The 22,347-nt window shown below is 37.1% G+C and overlaps 1 protein-coding gene and 1 pseudogene across 1 annotated transcript in view; one reads left to right on the plus strand and one right to left on the minus strand.

The window, feature by feature from the left end:
* The window catches only part of LRP6 (LDL receptor related protein 6), a 169,064-nt gene that overhangs the window by 103,606 nt on the left and 43,111 nt on the right, over nt 1–22,347 (minus strand). The window contains exon 3 of the mRNA XM_028119851.2: nt 536–733. Within this exon, the coding sequence (XP_027975652.1) occupies nt 536–733 (198 nt within the window). The remainder of the gene's footprint in view (nt 1–535; nt 734–22,347) is intronic.
* Nucleotides 11,530–13,178, plus strand: LOC114204008 (bublin coiled-coil protein pseudogene; annotated as a pseudogene).

The raw sequence follows: 22,347 nt of genomic DNA on the forward strand, positions 1-22,347 counted from the left end.
GCAACAGAGATCTTATGACCCACAAAGCCTAAAATATTTACTATCTGGCCCTCTCCTAGTCTAGAGATGTATCAAATGAGCTTCCCTGAGCAGCACCTGGGGGCTCTATGGATAGTTCTGAGTAGGATGACTGTTGTGCTAGGTGTCCAGCACACTGCGGGATGTTTAGCGTCTCTGGCCCCCCATAAACTAAAGCCAAAATGTCAGCAGTACTCCCACTCCTCGTTAACCAAAACTTCCCACACTCTGGGAGAGAGGAGAAATACAATCCCTGTTTAAGAATCACTAAAGAACTAATTAGCTCAGAGTAAAGAAAAAGAAAATACAGTCGGTAAATTCTAAATCCTACCAAGATAGATGAAAATGTAGTTACCTTCTTTTAAGAGCAAACTAAAAGTCTACTCTTCTTCCTCTTTGACAGCCAAAAATACATTAATTTCTTCTTAATAAAGTTAGGCTTTATAATTTGATTATGATATCAAAACACCATGATGTTTAATTAAAATTTAAAATTAAATTTATGAGGCCAGCTTACCTATTTGTTCCATCCAGATTTGATTTGTGGATGAAATTGAGTTTTGCATCTGCCCAATAAAGCTTCTGTTCCTCATAATCCAAAGTCAGTCCATTTGGCCAGTAAATTTCAGTGTTTATTATAATGAAGCGACTTGAACCATCCATTCCAGCACGTTCTATCTTTGGTACTTCTCCCCAGTCTGTCCAATACATGAACCTAAAAACCATATAAACAAATAAACCCATGATATAAAAGCAGGTTAACAGCCAAGTATTTTATAATTATCACGATTAGACAAAGAAAGCTCTCTCAGGAACATTAAAACTGAAACCCTTAGAAATTATCAAAATTTTAATAATCTACCTTTTTGTCACCACCATGATAATAACTGATTTAGGCAAGCATCATCAAGCAAGCAAAAAACTATGTGATCAAAGTTTACTGAGAAAAAGGGTATTTACACTGTCTTAATGTATCTCCCCACAGATTATTTATTAAGGACAAAAGGGAAAATGGTATAAGCACATCATCTAAGTTAACATCATCGAGAGAGGGACCAAACTGGTGTCATGTATGTGGTGCACTGGCAAGGACAAACCATCTTTCATGCAGATTCTCTTACACAGTATTCCTGCCAAAAAATGTATAACCTGAACAAAATTATGAGGAAAGGGAGAAAACCAAATTGAGGAACATTCTAGAAAACAACTGGTCTTTGAAAATATCAGTGTCACAAAAGTCAAAGGATGGCCGAGAAACAATCTAGATTAAAGAGGAATAAAGAGACATGGCAACTATAGAGTGCATGATTCTGGACTGATCAGTTGAGGGAAATGCTATGAAGACATTATTGGGAAACCTGGCAAAATCTGAGGGACTGTCAAATTATATAACAGCTGTGTACTGATGTTAATTTCCTAAATATGATCACTATACTGCAGTTAGGGTATATAGGATTTCATAGTACCATTTTTGCTTCTATTCTACAAGTTTAAAATTTTTTTCAAAATAAAAAAAATGGAAGTCTATTATTAATAGTCTCATACCAAAGGTAAAAACAAAATTTTCCTTGTTAAAGGTAAAACTCTTAGTGTGTTATATTTCATGGAGTAGGTTCCATGCCCAGTGTGGATCCTAATGCAGGACTCGAACTCACAACTGTGAGATCAAGACCTGAGCTGAGATCAAGAGTTGGATGTTTAACCAACTGAGCCAACCAGGTGCCCTAAAGACATATTTTTTAAAGGTAATGAGGGTGCTATGAATTAGATATTATGTACTCAATAAATGTGTTCACACACAATTGGAATTCAAGTAGAAATTTTACTCAAGAAGTTGGTGAAATGGTAATACTAAAATAATTCCACTTGTACAAATACATATTTCATATAAACTGCTTACTCAGTGAAATTATGGGAAGAGAATAGCAGGTAGGGAATAACATACTTCCTAGACACAAGGCATTGTGCTAATGGTTTTACATATACTATCTCACTTAGGCAGTGTCATGAAATATTATTTGTCCATCACCGTACGTATTTCAGATGAAACAACTCAGTATATTGCTCAAAGTCACAGAGCTAATAAGTGCGGAAATTCAAACCTACATCCCCAGATTCCAAAGTCAATTCTTATGCCACAGGTCAGGGCCTTGATCTATAAGGAAGAGAAGGCAAAGTGTTCCCTAAAGAAGATAATGACTGGATATTGTCCAGAATGAGGAGCAGGGGAATGGTTAGATTTATGCAAGATAAAACTATATAAAAAAGCAAGGCAGACAATTTTAGACCATGTTAAAATTTTGGGTTTTTATTCTGAGAGCAACATAAAAACACTTGAAGACTTTTAAGATTGGAGGTGAAATGACTGGCTTTGTTTGGGGGAGTAGGACAGCTGAGGAAGAAGAAACTGGCTACACTGTAGAAAAAGACTAGAGGAAAACTAAAAAGAATACACAGAGGCTCTCCTCTAAACCAAAGTAAAAACAGGAAAAGATGGTCAAAAATAATTAAAGTCTCTGAAACATGATCAAAGGATAAACAACAAAATGAAAAGCATTTACTAAAGAAAATGAACTCTCAGGAGGAAATGTGATAATTCAGCCATAAGGTACTCACACCACCACCCACGCTGCTAGGTTTATGGCACAAAAGCGCTACCCCAAGCAGACGTGGCAGACCCTAAAGATTGGCAGCTACATGGCCCTGCAAGAGGATGCTGACTTTATTTGAAGTAATGGAAAAATCTATATACCCAGGAATGCTGTCAAAAGTAAGAATGCTCTCAGAGCACCTGGGTGGCTCAGTTGGTTAAGTTGCTGCTTTCGGCTCAGGTCATGATCCCAGGGTCCTGGGATCGAGCCCCATGTCAGGAAGCCTGCTTCTCCCTCTCCCTCTGCCTGCCTCCCTGCCTACTTATGCTCGCTCTCTGTCAAATAAATAAATAAAATCTTTAAAAAAAAAAAAATAAGAGTGCTCTCCATGGCAAACAATCAGGGAGGGCTATTATCCCAAGCAATACTGGTCCAAAAAGTGTAAATGTAATGTAGGTAAATTTTAATTTTTTTAACAAATAAAAGACTTTACACTGGCTACTTCACAAAAGAAGATACATGAATAGCCATTTGGCAGATAAAAAGATGCTCAATTTCATCAATCATCAAGGAAATTGGAACTATAGTAACAAAAAATAAAATATAAATAAATAAAACCTTAGTAATATACCAACTCCACACTCACTAGAAAAAGGCTGACATTTAAAAGACTAACAATACTAAGTGTTGGTGACAAGCAACTGGAACTCTCGTACACCACTAGTTTAATCACTTTGGAAAACAGTTTGGCAGTTTCTTATAAAGTTAAATGTACATTTAACTCTGTGAATCAGCAATTTCACTTTTAGGTATTTATCCAAGAGAAATAAAAACATATCCACTCAACAACTACACATGCAAATTCACAGAAACTTTATTCATAACAGCTAAAAATTAGAAACAACACAAATATCCATTAATAGGATGATATACAAACTCTGGTATATTTATACAATGGAATACTACTTAGAAATACAAAAAAAGTAACTATTCTTACATTCAACAACGACGAATTTTTAAAATTAGCCTGAACAAAAGAAGCCAGACTCAAGAGAGTAGTGACTTCATGACTCTATTATATGAAGTTCTAGATCCAGCAAAACTAGTCTATAGTGATAGAAATCAGATCATTAGTTACTAGGGTAGAAACAGAGGTTGACTTGAAAGGGACTAGAACAGCTTCCTGGAATGAGGTGATGGAAAATTTGGGGGGAGTAATGGTAGACAAATACATTTATCAAAACATCAAACTATAAATATAAAAATATGCATATTTCTGCATATGTTATATCTCAATAAAGTTGCCTAAACACAAATAAGAAACAAGAGACAATTTTTAAAAGCTAATTCAAAAGTACCTTCTTTTCTGTAGAAGCCTTTCCTAGCTTGCCCAGTGTTTCTCCCTCCTAGGTGCTCCTAGAGCATGTTTCACTGTGCTATAGTACTTATCACACTTCGTATATCAATTATGAAGAACTCATATGGACTGAACATCAGCAGTTTGCACACTATCAAGATGGATACAGCAGTAAGTGGTGTTGTCTATTCTGTATAATATAATTTAGATAGGTCTCACAATTGTCATTAACCTAAGCATTAAACTTATAAATTAAGAATCCAGTGTCTAGTTTATGGTGAAATAAAAAGTTAATAAAATTATTTAGCTCAACAAGAATTTTAGTACTAAGATTATGTACATGCTGCTGCTTATCAAAGCTAATAGGTAACTCTCACATTACTTAACAGTAAAAAAATAGATCAGGTCATGTTGCTTCAAGGATAAAGGCTTCAAATACAAAGAGGGAAACAGACATTTGTTAAGATGAGAATCTGATTAAAGTTTAGAATTTTTAAGTGAATTTTGCAGATATTTTCATTTGTTCAAATATTTAAAATGCAAAATAAATGTTATCTATAAATACTAAAATTTCCCTGTTATTTAACATTTAAATTAAAAACTCATTACAAATTTAATATAGAAAGGGAATGAGGCACAGGAAGTAGAAAAACAGAGAAGTGTTTTATAAATTGCCAAGATATTATTCAATTTTTAAAAATGTACTAAGTACCTATTAGGAGCTAAGCATCATCCTTGACATAATACAAAAATAAGCAAGGCAAAACAATTGCCCCTATGAAAACTGCATCCCAAGTAAGGAGTGATAAATGTAGCATGAGATGTATGAACAGGGTGCTATAAGAGTACAAGGAAGTGATACCCAATCAAGCTAGTAAATGTTAAAAGAGTTGTCAATAAAAGCTTACCAGAAGAACAATACTTTTATTTAGGCAGTTGCCAAAATGAGAAACAGCATTCCAGGAAGAAGACATAGCATATGCAAAAGACATCAGAAGTCATGACACGTTCAAGAACCAGCAAGAAGATCAGCAGAGCTGCAGCATATAGTGTATTTGCCGTGGGGGACACCAGGCAAAAAAAGAAGTCCCACAGAAGGGACCTATTCTGCTGTACAAAGAACTTGAACTGTATAACCTACAGGTGGTGAGAAGGGACTTCAGACTGTAAGCAGAAAAGTAAAATGGTTAAGATTATCCTTTTAATTACTGGTGATAACACTGAGGGACTGGCTAGAGGGGGAAGGAATTAGAGAAAGAAAATTAAAGCACAAAACTTCTGAAATATTCCAAATGAGAACTAATGAAGACAAAAGTTGAAAGATGGATCAGTGTGAGAGAAGAAAGATAAACGAGAGAGAGAGTAGGATGGCTCTCAAGAGTTGGCAAATGTGAATGAGTCCATGTTGGTGTCATTCAACAAAATATGGAATACAGACAGTTTAGGGGGCAACATGATGACTTCAGATAAGGATGAAATGAGTATCTTCATCTCATTGTTTTTCCTTATATATCCAAAGAACCAGTCAATTGAGTAAAAGAAAAACTAGTGTAAAAACTAAGGGAAAGTAGGATAGAAAAGGTAAATAAAATTAAAAGGATGTTAATAGTCAAAAAAAGTTGGACTACAGTAACAGGGCAAAAGAAACTGCAATAAAAAGCTGCATATGAAACCAAACCAGTCCCAAAGTGTAAGAGTCATTAGGAACATAATGGGACAGATACATGGTGAAATTTTACAACCAGTGGGAAAAAAAATTCTAATGAGAGTGAAAAGAAAAGGTATCATGCAAAATTCACGCATCCTTCCTCTTCCTGATCCCTGAGCCAGTTCCATCTTACACTGGTTAAGTAAACTGGGCTTTTACATGAAGAGGAGATTGGAGATTTCAAGGATATGTTTCCTGATAGAACTATAAAGAAAAAATGAACTGTGACGAAGTCTGCTATAACTCCACACTTCCCCTCTACTTGATTATTTGTGTTGGTATCATATTTCAATAATAAGTGATGATTAATAAGACAGTGAAAGCATTCATTTTAGAGGATTCATCTTTAAAGAAAATGTACAGTAATCATTCTATTGAGGGACAAGAAAGAACATGGAGATGGCTTTGCTGTGACAATATCCATCATAACAGAATTCTACATGTATAAACTGGTTATCCCAGAGAAAATTAGATTGCTAAGAATGATCCTTAAACGCCCAGTCTAGGTGATTAATTTTTAAAAGTTAGTGGACATAATACAAAGAATATATTTAACTCAGAAATAACACTGTATACCACTACTAGAAGATAAAGCTTATAAACCTGGGAATAAACAACATACTAAATCAATTTAGTTCCCTACTATTATCAAAGAAATTGCTAGCTATAGTACAGGCATACCTTGTTAGATTACATTTTGCGGATATCATGTTTTTTACAAAATGAAGGTTTGTGACAACACTGCATCAAGAAAGTCTACTGGAACCATCTTCCAACAGAATCTGCTCACTTCATGTCTCTGTGTCACATTTTAGTAATTCTCCCAATATTTCAACTTTCCATCATTATTATATTTGTTATGGTGATCTGTGATCAGTGATTATGACTGGCTCAAAGTTCAAATGATGATTAGTGTTTTTTTAGCAACAAAGTATTTTTTAATTAAGGTACATATACAGTTGGTTTAGACATAACACTACTGCACACTTAACTGACTAGAGGATAGTGTAAATATAACTTTATATGCATTGGGAATAGTTCCTTTGACTCACTTCATTGTGATATTCACTTTATTGCTGTCATCTGGAACCCCCAATTATCTCCAAATTATGCATTTTCCCAAATTGCTGTTATCTACGATCCTCTTTCTGAAGAAATCTTCTTCAGAAAGAAGTCTTCAGAAAGAAGAACTTCAGAAAGAAGTCTTCAGAAAGAACTCTTCTTCAGAAGAGTTCAAACAACTGCTCAGCTAGAAAATGCCAACCTGAAATAGCTCCCCAAATAAAACTGAGTACTCTCTCCTTTGTTCCCCCACTGTACAGATTTCTATAACAATACTTATAAAGCTTTACTGCAACAATATTTCCGTAAATTTAAAACTGGTTTATACCTAATCTATTTTTAGATAGTTAAATTAGTCTATCTATTTAGTAGAGAGTCTACTAATATAACTTGTCTATTCTATACATCGTAGGTGATGCATTTTGAGCTCCTCTAAATATAATAATGATGATATATTAACTGTCTGGAATGCCTCTCTCCTCCTTCTATACTTTCAAAATATCCTGATTCTTCAGAAGAGTTCAAATGTCACCACACCTTGGTGAAGCATTTCATAACACCCTCAAGCACACTCTCCTCTGTACATTTCAAATAATACAATATTAGGACTGTTTACACATTTCCCACCTCTTCTTATTCCAGGTCCTTGTTTTATTTATTGTTGTATCCTCTATCCTAAAACAATCTCATATAATGGCAAGTGTATTTACAGTCAGCATTCAAATGCTTAGTAATGGTCTGTACTCACCTGCTCTTGGGCCATTCTGTGTGTATTATTACAGAGCACATAGCCTTAAAAAATAAAGGCAGAATTTTATTTTAATGAATATCATTATTCTTCTACTATGCTCCCGTAACAAGCTGTTTGCTATTCCTTGAATGTGCAATGGCATGAGAGTCTGGCACATAGTGTTCCTACTGACTAAAAGCTATTACCTTGTCTCCCTGGAAAACAACTGCTCAGCTAGAAAATGCCAACCTGAAATAGCTCCCCAAATAAAACTGAGTACTCTCTCCTTTGTTCCCCCACTGTACAGATTTCTATAACAATACTTATAAAGCTTTACTGCAACAATATTTCCGTAAATTTAAAACTGGTTTATACCTAATCTATTTTTAGATAGTTAAATTAGTCTATCTATTTAGTAGAGAGTCTACTAATATAACTTGTCTATTCTATACACGTTTTGCTACTAGGCCACCTCAGAGGGTATACGAGAATATCCCATCACCCAAAGCTAGAAGCTCTACATAGATAGCCTCACTGACTTTTTCTTAATGGTCTGGTAGAGACAATTTCTTTTTTCAAGATAAAATTATTTCAGTCATGCCTTTAATTACTGTCTGATATATTACAGGAATCTGGAAATTAGTTTTTGAGGAGAATCTTGCCGTTACCACCCTTGAGTATTTCCTCAGTTCACTTCTAAAGCTCATCTTTTTTTTTTTTTTTGTTAGTCACCATACATTACCTCATTAGTTTTTGATGTAGTGTTCCATGATTGTTTGCATATAACACCCAATGCTCCATTCAATACGTGCCCTCCTTAATACCCATCACCAGACTAAACCATCCCCACATCCCCCCACCCCTCTAAAATACTCAGTTTGTTTCTAAGAGTCCATAGTCTCTCATGGTTCATCTCCCCCTCCGATCCCCCCCCTTCATTTTTCCCTTCTTACTACCTTTTTTTTTTTTAACATATAATGTATTATTTGTTTCAGAGGTACAGGTCTGTGATTCAGCAGTCTTACACAATTCACAGCGTTCACCATAGCACATACCCTCCCCAATGTCTATCACCCAGCCGCCCCATCCCTCCCACCCCCCCACCACTCCAGCAACCCTCAGTTTGTTTCCTGAGATTAAGAATTCCTCATATCAGTGAGATCATATGATACTTGTCTTTCTCTGATTAACTCATTTCACTTGGCATAATACCCTCTAGTTCCATCCACGTCGTTGCAAATGGCAAGATTTCATTCCTTTTGATGGCTGCATAATATTCCACTGCGCGCGCGCGCGCGAGCGCGCGCACACACACACACACACACACACACACACACACACACACACACACACATCTTCTTTATCCATTCATCTGTCGATGGACATCTTGGCTCTTTCCATAGTTTGGCTATTGTGGACATTGCTGCTATAAACACTGGGGTGAACGTACCCCTTCGGATCACTACATTTGTATCTTTGGGGTAAATACCCAGTAGTGCAATTGCTGGGTCGTAAGGTAGCTCTATTTTCAACTTTTTGAGGGACCTCCATACTGTTTGCCAGAGTGGCTGCACCAGCTTGCATTCCCACCAACAGTGTAGGAGAGTTCCCCTTTCTCCGCATCCTCACCAACATCTGTCGTTTCCTGACTTGTTAATTTTAGCCATTCTGACTGGTGTGAGGTGGTATCTCATTGAGGTTTTGATTTGGATTTCCCTGATGCCGAGCGATGTTGAGCACTTTTTCATGTGTCTGTTCGCCATTTGGATGTCTTCTTTGGAAAAATATCTGTTCGTGTCTTCTGCCCATTTCTTGATTGGATTACTCTTTGAGTGTTGAGTTTGATAAGTTCTTTATAGATTCTGGATACTAGCCCTTTATCTGATACATCATATGCAAATGTCTTCTCCCATTCTGTCAGTTGTCTTTTGGTTTTGTTGACTGTTTCCTTTGCTGTGCAAATGAAGTCCCAATAGTTCATTTTTGCCCTTGGTTCCATGGCCTTTGGCGATGTCTCTAGGAAGAAGTTGCTGCAGCTGAGGTTGAAGAGGTTGCTGCCTGTGTTCTCCTCTAGGATTTTGATGGATTCCTGTCTCACACTGAGGTCTTTCGTCCATTTTGGGAGTCTATTTTTGTGTGTGGTGTAAGGAAATGGTCCAGTTTCATTCTTCTGCATGTGGCTGTCCAATTTCTGAACACCATTTGTTAAAGAGACTGTCTTTTTTCCACTGGACATTCTTTCCTGCTTTGTCGAAGATTAGTTGACCATAGAGTTGAGGGTCCATTTCTGGGCTCTCGATTCTGTTCCATTGATCCATGTGTCTGTTTTTGTGCCAGTACCATACTGTCTTGATGATGACAGCTTTGTAATAGAGCTTGACGTCCGGACTTGGGATGCCACCAGCTTTGCTTTTCTTTTTCAACATTCCTCTGGCTGTTCGGGGTCTTTTCTGGTTCCATACAAATTTTAGGATTATTTGTTCCATTTCTTTGAAAAAAGTGGATGGTATTTTGATAGGGATTGCATTAAATGTGTAGACTGCTCTAGGTAGCATTGACATTTTCACAATATTTCTTCTTCCAATCCATGAGCGTGGAACATTTTTCCATTTCTTTGTGTCTTCCTCAATTTCTTTCATGAGTATTCTATAGTTTTCTGAGTACAGATTCTTTGCCTCTTTGGTTAGATTTATTCCTAGGTATCTTATGGTTTTGGGTGCAATTGTAAATGAGATCGACTCCTTAATTTCTCTTTCTTCTGTCTTGTTGTTGGTGTATAGGAATGCCACTGATTTCTGTGCATTGATTTTATATCCTGCCACTTCACTGAATTCCTGTATGAGTTCTAGCAGTTATGGGGTGGAGTTTTTTTTTTTTTTTTTTAAAGATTTTATTTATTTGAGAGAGAGAGAATGAGAGACAGAGAGCACGAGAGGGGGGAGGGTCAGAGGGAGAAGCAGACTCCCCGCCGAGCAGGGAGCCCGATGTGGGACTCGATCCCGGGACTCCGGGATCATGACACGAGCCGAAGGCAGTTGCTTAACCAACTGAGCCACCCAGGCGCCCATGGGGTGGAGTCTTTTGGGTTTTCCACATAAAGTATCATACTGTCTGCAAAGAGTGAGAGTTTGACTTCTTTGCCGATTCGGGTGCCTTTTATTTTTTTGTTGTCTGATTGCTGTGGCTAGGACCCCTAGTACTATGTTGAATAGCAGTGGTGATAGTGGACATCCCCGCCGTGTTCCTGACCTTAGGGGAAAAGCTCTCAGTTTTTCCCCATTTCTCAAGCTCATCTTACCTGCTTTTATTATATTGTACTTTGCCCTGATACAGCAGGAACAAATGCCAAAGACATTTGTCACTGTGGGTATTATAGCAGCTTTCTTATGAGTACTAATGGGGGTAGAAATAGGTTTCATTATCAGGAGTAAATATGATTTCTCAGAGAATGACATCTACCTAAAGAACATTAACCCTTAAAATTAGTGTTTTCTTTTTTAGATTGGCTTACATTATTCCTGGGGCCCATTCCAGTTACAAAATTTATAGTTAACTGTCTTCCTTTATATCCACCATCATACCTCATTCACTTTTTCAACACTAAAAAGGGGGAAAAATAGAAACAATACACAAATCACAGCAAAGATATCCACAGGTCCTATGATCATGCACTCACAAAATGTCTGCTGTGGATACCTGGCATTTTAGGGAGCTATAGAGTGTCTCATCTACCTTCCTGTGTTTAAAGAATCCTCTGCTTCATGAGGCAGAGGCACGTCCTGAAAGCACAAGATATTTGCTTTCTAAATCTCCCTTGCAGTCGGGACAGGGGGCATAATATTTGGGTTTTGTCTGTCAGACAAACCGAGAAAAAGAGAAAGTGGAGGCAGAAGAGAAGGAAGCAACAGCAGAGAAGCAGCAGCAAGGACCACAAGCAACCCATGCTGGTGAGGTTGGGGGCAATAGCAAAGGCTCATTAAATCCAGTTTGAATTAATTCATCCTTCTTTAATACAGTTTTGCAAGGAAGCACTAGCAACAGCTTTAGGAGTATCTGTTGCCTCATGTCAGTGAGAGTACAAACGGTGGTAAACATGCTACCTAACAGTGGTGCCATCACTGGGCCAGGTCTGTGGTATGATTTTTAGCATTGTACCTGGCTACAGACTCCAAGCCTGGTTCTTCTACGATTTAGGAAATTTTATGAGTAACCCAATAACCTCTTTAAAAATACTTTTTCTGTTTAAACCACAGAGGTTTCTATTACTTAAAACTATGAACACTAACATGCATTTTTAGATCCAATACCATCCAAAAGCATCACTTTAAAAGTTTAGATGGTCACTTCAACTCTTCTACCAACAAAGCCTCTTATGTTAGAAGTCCCCCCATCCCAACATCTTACAAATGGCATGTTCAAAAGTTTCACAGCTCTTCCCTCAATCTACTGGGACTCCTCTCCTAAGGGCCAATGTCAACATTCATAAGAATGACTGGCAGAGAACTATCAGGCAAATTACATCCTGAACCTTCCATCTGTACACTTATCTAAAACATTATCTTGATGAAAACTGATATAAAGGGAACACTCTGTGACAGACAGAAAAGCCAACTTAACATTAAAATTTGGTATTTATGTCACCATAAACAATGAAATAATGAGGTGTAAAAGAAAGAAAACTCAACTAACCTGTTTGATTTACTCACACTTTCATAATTTCAAAACCCAATAATCATTAATACATAATGGCCATGACATAACCAGTTCTTGAATATTCAGAAACTAGAATTATAAATATAATTAACAATTATGCTATGGTCTGAAAGTCTAGTCACCCCCAAAACCCATATGTTGAAATCTCACCTCCCAATGTAATGGTATTAGGAGGTAGGGATTCTGGGGGTGATTAGGTCATAAGGGTGGAGCCTTCATGAATAGGATTACTGCCCTTATTAAAAAGGCCCAAGAAAGCTCCCTTATCCTTTTCTACCTTGTGAGGTTTCAGTGAAAAACAGCCATGGAGGAAGCAGGCCCTCACCAGACACCCAAACTGTCAGCACCCTGAGCTTGGGTTTTCCAATCTCCAGAATAAATTTCTGCTGTTTATAAGCCACCAGCAATGGTATTTTGTTGTAGAAGCCTGAATGGACTAATACAAGTTTTCTTTAGCACAGTGTTTCTTAGGCTGTGCTCCCCGCTCCACACACAAACACAGTAATAACAATAATACTAGTGATGATGATGATGATGCCAATTTTCAGTCATGGCAGCATTTGGGAAGGACTTCAGAAACTCTTAAAAATATCAGCAACTTGGGCTCTTCCATCAGAGATTCTCATTAAATGGGTCTGGGTTGGGACCCACATATCAATATTGTCTAAAAGCTCCTTGACCTTCTGACTGGCACCGGCTGTTGGCACGTTCCATTGCAGCGCAGCCCTTGTGGCATCCGAGCCCACGGTGCCGGGCCCCAGTGAGGATCTGGGCATGCTGGTGGAGGCAGGTGCAAGAGGCAAGGACGATGGCCTTGGGAAAGCAGAATATGCTGCCATCAACTCCATGGTGGATCAGATCAACTCCTGTCTGGACCACCTAGAGGACAAGAACCACCACCTCCATGTCTGCCTTCAGGAGCTGCTTGAGTCCAACTGGTAGACATGCCTTGGGTTCCAGCAGCAGCTTGGGGAGGTCCCTAGAAATGCCAGGCCCTAGGCTCTGGGAGCCACCAACCAGCCCCAACCCTGCCTCCCTGGGTTAGGCTCTGGCCTGGACACGTACCATGGCTTAGATACTTTCTCAAGGGCTGGCCTTACAGGTTCCCTGGTGGGTCTGCCTGCCTGGGCCACCCTCCTGGTACTGCCCTTGGTGTGCCTGGGCCAGGCCCCACTGCCTAGCATCCTCTCCTGGGGTTAGGTGTAGGCCTGCGAACCAGCCACCCTGCTTGCCTGCCCAATTCCAGGGCACTTCCCCACTCTGCTCGGACATTAACAGGTGGACAACAAAACAAACAGTATTTTTTCTTTAATTAAAAAAATAAAAGCTCCTCCAAGAATTCTAACTCACTTAAGGTCTAGAAAGAGTGAAGAGGGATCTGACTTCCTGAAGTATCTGTTTATCCATAGCACTCTTTTACAGTGATGTTAATATATTTAACTCACTAACCAGCTGGCCCTAAATATTATTTAATAAGTAGCTCTTAAAGCTATGGAAGATTATATAAGGAAGCAAAGCACCAAATAAACTATTTCCCACACAAGTCTTCCATATTTCCCTCAAAAGTTTTATAACTTGAGAAATGGGATTTTTAGACTTCACAATTACTGCTTAAATTGTACTAAGTATAAATATCCAAAGATATGTAAGGATGAAAATAGATTTTCAAATTGTTATTACAAATTTCCAAACTTTTAGATTCCAATTCTTTACATATAAAAATATTTACTGGCAACCCTCAATGGAGTTTTAAGTTTGCTTATTCATTGAAGATCTTACACACACGAGAGTCTCATTTTACTTATAGGATATGAACAAGTGAATATAATAAATATCCCTTTAGAGCTCTTATTCTCAGTTTAGAACATGCTGTCAAAATGCTTTAAAAAAAGGCACGTTAAGTTACCTATGATTTTCATAAAAATATATACAATAGTCACTTTGACATTGTATTACTTTGACACTGGGTGACTTGCATCTACCCTTAGCTATGCTAACTAAAGTGTGAAAAAGATCACAAAACTAACATTTTTTAAAATAATTATAATTTTTTTGTTTTGTACTTCAGTAGGTCCAGTCAAGTAGGAGATCAATATTTAAGAAGCCAACATGGGGCGCCTGGGTGGCTCAGTCGGTTAAGCGGCTGCTTTTGGCTCAGGTAGTGATCCTAGGGTCCTGGGATCAAGCCCCGCATTGGGCTCTCTGCTCAGTGGGGAGCCTGCTTCTCGCTCTCTCTCTGCGGCCTCTGCCTACTTGTGCTCTCTCTCTGTCAAATGAATAAAATCTTAAAAAAAATTAAAATTAAAAAAAGAAGCCTTTAACAAAACTGCATTACTCAAAAAGCAATTAATAATTCTAAGATTTCACCAGGGAAAATTGGTATACTTCCAAGTGTTTAAACACTCATGAAAATAAAAGTCATCACTTATTACTCTCTTTTTCAAATCCACACAGATCAAGCAGAGAAAAGTCTGCAACCTTAATCAGACACCCACGCTAGACAGACACACCCTAAAGCCAACCCACTCTTTGTGGAGGTCGGGAAGACATTAAGACTCTTTGAGATTATTACTGAGTCCATTTCTTTCTGAGACTCCAAAAATCAGGGTGAAATATGATCTAGAAGATCTCCAGTCTTCTGATAATGGTGCTAATTTTAGAGCTACCTAGATACTATCTAGGGCCAAAAGGCAAGAATAAGTTACTTCTAATTTCACCCTGGAGTCAAACAAGTCAAAGAAAAAACTTTAAGGTAACCACAGAAGAAACAAGACAGAAACAGTTATTTAATACTTATTTTTTAAAACATCAGAAACATATATTTTACTTTTTTATTTATATATTTTTTAAAGATTTTATTTATTTGTTTGACAGAAGAGATAGAACAGGAACACAAGCAGGGGTAGTGGGAGAGGGAGAGGCAGGCTTCCTGCCGAGCAGGGAGCCCGATGTGGGGCTTGATCCCAGGACCCTGGGATCATGACCTGAGCCGAGGCAGACGCTTAACTACTGAGCCACCCAGGTGCCCCAGAAACATATATTTTAAATAGGTTCATTTCACAAAGATTTAGTTTGCAAAAGAACACAAAGCAATGGGTAAGATATTAATTTGTTAATAAATTCTATATAAACACCACTTAAAAAGCTGAACAGTATGTTTCAGTAGGCATTCATTAATCTACCAGAGATGGGAAGCATGTAGAAAAGAAGGACAAAATCATCTGAAAGCTACACAATAAACTTTTTCCTTCAGTTGAAATAAATGACAAAAAGAAAATGGGAGCAGACTACAAATTAATTTCTAATCCAACTCTCAAAATTTATCAAATTGGAAATCTAGTATATATTTTTAAAACTCATGGTGGGAGGTTCTTTTAGAGTCTCATTCTACTTCACATCTCCAAAAGTAAAGAATTTAATATGATGTATGGTGCAAGCAAGGAAGCAACCAGTATGAAGAACAAATTGTACTGATACTACTCTATTGCTTAGCTTGTATAGTAGGCATACCATTGTTCATTATGTAATTCTTTTTATCTTTTTTGTAGGTATGAAATGTAAGTTTATGAGTGTTTAAAATATACAAAAAAACTAAACCATATGGGGTGCCTGAGTGGCTCAGTTGGTTAAGGGTCTGCCTTCGGCTCAGGTCATGATCCTGGGGTCCTGGGATCAAGCCCCACATTGGGCTCCCTGCTCAGCAGGGAGTCTCCTTGTCACTCTCCCTCCGCACCTCCCCGCTGCTCGTGCTCTCTCTCTCCTTCTCAAATAAATAAGATCTTAAAAAAAAAAAAAGCTGAAACAAAAAAGGAGAAGCAGCAAGCTGAACATACTTAACGCTTCTCAGTATTAGAAACAGTGCAACATATGAAATCGTACAGAAAAGAAATTGTAAATATTGGGGAATGGAGAGGACAAAAAAACTTATAAAATCTGTTTTTGGCAAAATGACAGACTAGAAGCCCAGAGAAACCTTCCTACTAAAGAGCACCTAAAAAATGACAGATAAAAGTATAAAAATATTTTAAATGCATGTCTGTACCCATAAAAATTAAAGCAAATATTCTGAGCACAGGAAACATAGAAAGGAAAAATTGAGAAAGGAGGAGAGGAGAGATGGTCTCTATAATCTATACAAGGTAGCCCCCTTAGATGAGAGAATACACATAATGCCAGAAACCCCAACTTAAACACTCTCAATGGGTAAGCTAAAAGGAAAACACACACACACACACATACACGGAAACAGTAGAAATACCTGACTATAATAGACATAATTAATGAACATGAAGATAATTCTGGATAATCTCTAGTGCTAAATACACAAAGAAATGGATTCATGAAAGAGAGGTTAAAAGAGTAAGGAAAACAAATGTCTAGTTAAGAGTTCTATAAGAAAAGAAAAATGATGTAAAAGCAATATTTTAGGAGAGTTTTCTAGAACTGATGAAAGACATCAGTCCACAGAATCAAGAAACCAAATACCAATTAGCATAATAAAAATCTAGATAAATTTTTTTAAAACTAGATAAATCACACTAAAACTGTAATCAGAGAGGAGTGGTAATAATGGATAGTTTCAACAACAACAAAGAAAGCCATCAGACAACAGAATAATACCATTAACATGGTAAGAAAAAATATCTGTTGACCTGGAATTGTATCCTATACAAAAAAATTTAAAACAAAGGCAAAATAAAGGTAGATTCAGATAAACAAAGCCTGAGAGAGTCTGCCCCCAACAGGACTTCACTAAAGGAAATTCTAAAGATTTAGAAAAATTATCCCAGAGTTCTAACATGCAAGATAGAATGATAAATCTAAATTTTAAAAATAATGTCTTATGGGTTAGAAACAAGGAAGCAGAACCTAAACTCAAGATAATGATAATATATAAGCCAGGAAAGTAATAAACAGAGGTAAAGTATACTAAGAATTTCCTAAGTGTACATATTAAAAATTCCCAGAATTTAAAAAATTTTTCCAAATAAGATATTTTTTTTATTCTCAAAAAGACTGCAAATTTGTAGAAGGGAAAAAACTGACAAAATATAATCAATAAGAAAGACAAGAAAGAAAAGAAATGGGCAGAACAAATAGAAGGAACTCAAAATAAGAAGTCAGATATGAGTACAGCTATATTAGCAATTACAATAAGCACAAGTTGTAAAAGGACTGAAAAAAGCTTCAGTAGAAGACACATTTTTTTTTTTTGAAGATTTTATTTACTTATTTGAGAGAGAGAGAGCAAAAGCAGGGAGGACGGGCAGAGGGAGAAGAAGAAGCAAACTCTCCCGCTGAGCAGGGACCCGATGCCAGGTTTAATCCCAGGACCGTGGGATCATGACCTGAGCCAAAGGCAGACACTTAACCAACTGAGCCACCCAGGTGCCCCTAGAAGATACATTTTTAATGATGGATTTAAAATCAAACCAAAAATTCCAACTATACGCTACTTAAAAAAGAAACACCTAGAAAATATAAACACACATAATGTAAAAAGATGGAACACTATATATGATGCAAAAATTTACAAGAAAGTGGATATAGCAAGTGATACCTAACAAAAAGGACTCTATGGCAAAATGCAGTAGTAGCAATAAAGTCACTAAATAATGGTATGAGGTACATCAGGAAGAAAATTCCTTATCTACCTGTATTTCAAAACACAGCCTCAATGCACATAAAGCAAAATAGGCATATCTATAAAAAGAAATTGTCAAATTAATTACCAAGTGTAAGATTTTTTAACGCACTTCTCTTAATAAATCAGACTTAAAAATCAGTTAGGAATCAGAAAATTTCAACAGTACAAACAAGTTTGATTTAATGGACACATCTAAAACACTGCATTCAAAAACCACAAAATATACAGTCTTTTCAAGCACACATGGAATATTTTTTTGAAGATTTTTTATTTTTTTCTTAGTAACTCCACACCCAAAGTGGGGTTTGAACTCACAACCCTGACAGCAAGAGCTGCATACTCCACTGACTGAGCGAGCCAGCCATCCGCCCCAAATGGAGTATTTTTTAAATATAACCACACACTGGACCATAATGCAAACCTTAAGTATAGGACTAATACACATGTCGAAGAGTAAATGTAATTAATTAACCTAGAAATAATAACTAGGAAAAAAAATCCATATCTGTCTGTCTGGAAATTAAGATTCACATTTCTAAAAAATAAAACACAATTCAAAGAAATCTATTATATTATTACAGAAGTATTAGATGCAAATAATGAAACTTTGAAGTACAGGTAAAAAGAGTACTAAAGACATTTAAATTATTAAAAGCTAAAAGGATGAAAAGTAAAGAGCTAATCCAAAGAAACTATAAGAAAAATAAAGGGAGAAGAGATCCCCAAAGTATTAAAAAAAAAAAAAAGCACCACAGAGAAAAGCACAGGAAAAACATGAGCTTACAAAACTATATCAAGACAAGTTTTTAGAAACCTGAATAAGATAAAACTACTAATAAAATCAAAAGAGTAAATTTATCTTTCCCAGGTGGGAGAAAAAGGGAGGACATAGCCCACATACCTACTGGTAAACTCTCTAAAATTCTCAAAGACCAAAAAATTCTAATCTTAAGACAAAAATTACTGCACTGCACAGGAAAAGGAAACACTCCAAAACAGAATGAACAGTCTTCTCAAGTACATATAGAATATTCACAAGAATATGGGCCATGCAACAAAGAACTGAAATCATATATAGTAAGTTCTCTGGCCACAAGAGAATTAGACTAGCCCCTGTAAGAGGACATTATCTACAAAATCCTAAAAATTTGGAAACTAACCAATATACTTCTATATACATATATGCAGTAAATGATTAACCTTGCCCTAGGAGAGGTCTGGTCTTTGCCCTCAGCCAGTGAGAGGTAATTTCTAAACCCCTGGACTATCTCATTGATAAGAGTCTTTTAGACTCTGTCTGAAGATAGTCTTTTTGTTTATCTGAGGCCATGAGCCACCTCAGATAGTCTAGGCCAACAATGTGATTTATAGTAGGAGCTTTGGGCCACTCAGTATTAAGTCCAATCTCTAGAGGGGCTAGAGACTAAAGTCAGTCAAGCAGGAAGTAATGACCTGGTTGGCATTACTCTGCATGTTGTCACACAGCGCGGGAGAAGTAAACGCTGTCCACACAACTAACCCCACTTGGAGAAGACAACTAGAAGCTCTGCATTTGGAACTCTAGTGGACCCTGTCCTGTGCACCTCTTTCCCTGGCTGATTTTTATTCATATTGAAATAAACCATAACTAGCATATAACAACTTTCAGTGAATTCTGAGAGTCCTAGTAAATTAGTGAACCTAAAGTTAGTCCTGTGGACCCCCAATCTGCAACTGGTGTCAAAAGTGAGAGTGGTTTTAGGGAGGGGGACATGAGCAAAATAGGTGAAGGGGATTAAGAATTATAAACTTACAGTTAATAAATAAGTCAGTTACAGGGATGAAAAGTATAGCATAAGGAATATAATCCATAATACTGTAATAACTTTGTATGTCAACAGATGGTAACTACACTTATCACAGTAGGCATTTTAATAATGTATGTAATTGTTGAATCACTATGCTAAACACTTCAAACTATTATCATATTTTATGTCAACTACACTACAATTTAAAAACTAAGATCTGTAGGCTAAATTTAAAAGCTTTAGAAAGAACTGTATTTTGGGTGGGGGGAGAGAGTATTCATGGGGCGGGGGAATGGGGGAAGACTCAAAGAGAGATGGAGAGAGAATCTGCAGGCTCCATGCCCAGTGCGGAACTTGATGGGGGGGCGCAATCTCATGACCTGAGATCCTGACCTGAGCGGAAATCAAGAGTCAGATGCTTAACCCACTGAGCCACCCAGGTACCCCAAGTACTATATTTTTAAATATTATAATTATGGAATATAATTTTTAAAATGTTTCTGTCTAAAAAACCTAGAGTAGTTTATGTTTTACTAGCCATACCCTGACTTAATGCCTAAATTGAGAGAGCCTAAGTTGGTAACTTTACCCAGGGATTAATCAGCCCTCAGAATGGGGGCCATCTGCCCCCACCAAGCTGGGAACCACCACCCTCCATGCATAGAAGCAGCATATGGCAAGGCTCAGACTCCACTGCATTTATACTTGAATCTTCCTTTGGTATCTCTAGAATGATAATTGTAAACAACCTATGAAATGAATATGCTGTATACTATGAATTCTGCAAAGTGGCTCTGAATAATAAAGCTGATTTGACAGTGTTTAAAACACACACACACACACACACACACATATGAGATACCACTGCATACATATAAGAATAGCTTAAAGGAAACTAACTGACAATTTCAAGTACTGGTGAGGATGCAAAGTTACTTGAGCTCCCATACACTGCTAGTGGGAATAAAAAATGGTATAGCCACTTTGGCAAAATTTCAGTTTCTTATAAAGTTAATTATAGTTACCACAGAACCCAGCAATCTGACTCCTGGGTATTTACCCAAGAGTAATGAAAGAGAAATAAAAACTTAGGTTCACACAAAAACCTGCATACAAATAGTTATAGCAGCTTTACTTTTAATTGTCCAAACTGGATACAACCCAAATGTTCTTGAACTAATGAATGGATAGACAAACTGTAATACATACTGCTCAGCCACAACAAAACTACTGATACACACAACATAGATAAACCTCAAACGTATTGTGCTGAGTCAAAAAAGCCAATCTCAAAAGGCTATACATACTGTATGATTCCATTCGTATGACATTCCAGAAAACTACAGAACAGAAAACAAGTTAACTTCAAGGAGCTGAGAGTGGGGGCAAGACGGTAAGTACAAAAAAGCATAAGGAAATTTTGGGGGGTGATGGAACAGTTCTGTACCTCAATTGTGGTGCTGATATTGACAAAGAGTCTCTGACTGAACTCTAGCCAGGCTCCACTGAGTCGCTCAGCTAGGCCTCAACTTTGGCCAAAAAAGACTTGAACAAAATACTAACTAACAGTTTCTAACAGCTCAAGGCTGCATCCCTAAGATGACCCTAGTCCCTCGTAAAGTGCCTGCCTGAGAAACTCACTGCTGCCAAAAGAATTTACTGTTTGTTCCAGCCAACACCTGAACACAGGGCCCCTGTCTGCCCGTCTCTGTGGGAGGAGAGGAGCCTCTGATAAGTGCCAGTTAGCCAACCCAGATGGTTTCACATAGACCAATTTCCCCTTCCAGCTTTTTGTAATTTATCACTCCCCTGACTCTACTGAACCCCTGCTCACCCCCTCCCTACTCCCTCATTCTCCCTTTAAAATACTGAGTTACCCATGTACAAATCAAAGTAGAGTTCCATTTATGCCGTACTCTTTTCCATGTTGCAATAATATATTACTGATTAAAATCTGTTCTTACTGTTTTAACTAGGGTCCAGCTTTTTCATCTTTGGCGATACACAATTGTATGCATTTGTCAAAATTCATATTATCATACTCTGAAAAGGGTGAATTTTACCATATGTAAAATTATACCCCAATTAAACTAAGGAAAAAAAAACCCACAGCAACCAACTTCTGAACCATCAGCGATAATTCACCTCATTAATATGTAAAAGAAAAATCATATGGTCATCTGAAATACAGAAAAGTCACAACAAACATCAATTCTAGAATTTTTGCTTATATCAACAACTAAATGCATACACCCTTTCTCTAAAGCAAAAATAGGCAAACTATGGTCAGGGGGTCAAATCCAACCCATGCCTTGCTTTTTGTATGACCCTAGCTAAAAAGGGTTTTTATATTTTTAAAGGTTGTTAAAAAAAAAAAAAAGAAAGAAAAAGAAAGAAAGAAAGAAAGAAAGAAAGAAAGAAAGAAAGAAAGAAAGAAAGAAAAAGAAAAAAGAACATCCAACAGAGACCATATGTGGCCCACAAAGACTAAAACATTTATAATCTGGACCTTTCTAGAAAACTTCTGCACACCCTTTGCTACTCAAAATGTGGACCAGGTACCAACAGCCTCAGCAAATCTCAAGTTCTACCCTGAACTAAATCAGAATCTTTAGTGTTCTCTCTCATTCTCTCTCTCAAATAAATAAATAAAATCTTTAAAAAAAAAAATCTTTATTGTAACCGGAGAACAAAACCAAAGTATTGGTTACCTTTCCATATAAATATGTCTTTG

Source organism: Eumetopias jubatus, unplaced genomic scaffold (assembly GCF_037043125.1).
Source record: "Eumetopias jubatus isolate StellerSeaLion01/CBP00866 unplaced genomic scaffold, mEumJub1_p1.0 scaffold_8, whole genome shotgun sequence".
Lineage (NCBI taxonomy): Eukaryota > Metazoa > Chordata > Mammalia > Carnivora > Otariidae > Eumetopias > Eumetopias jubatus.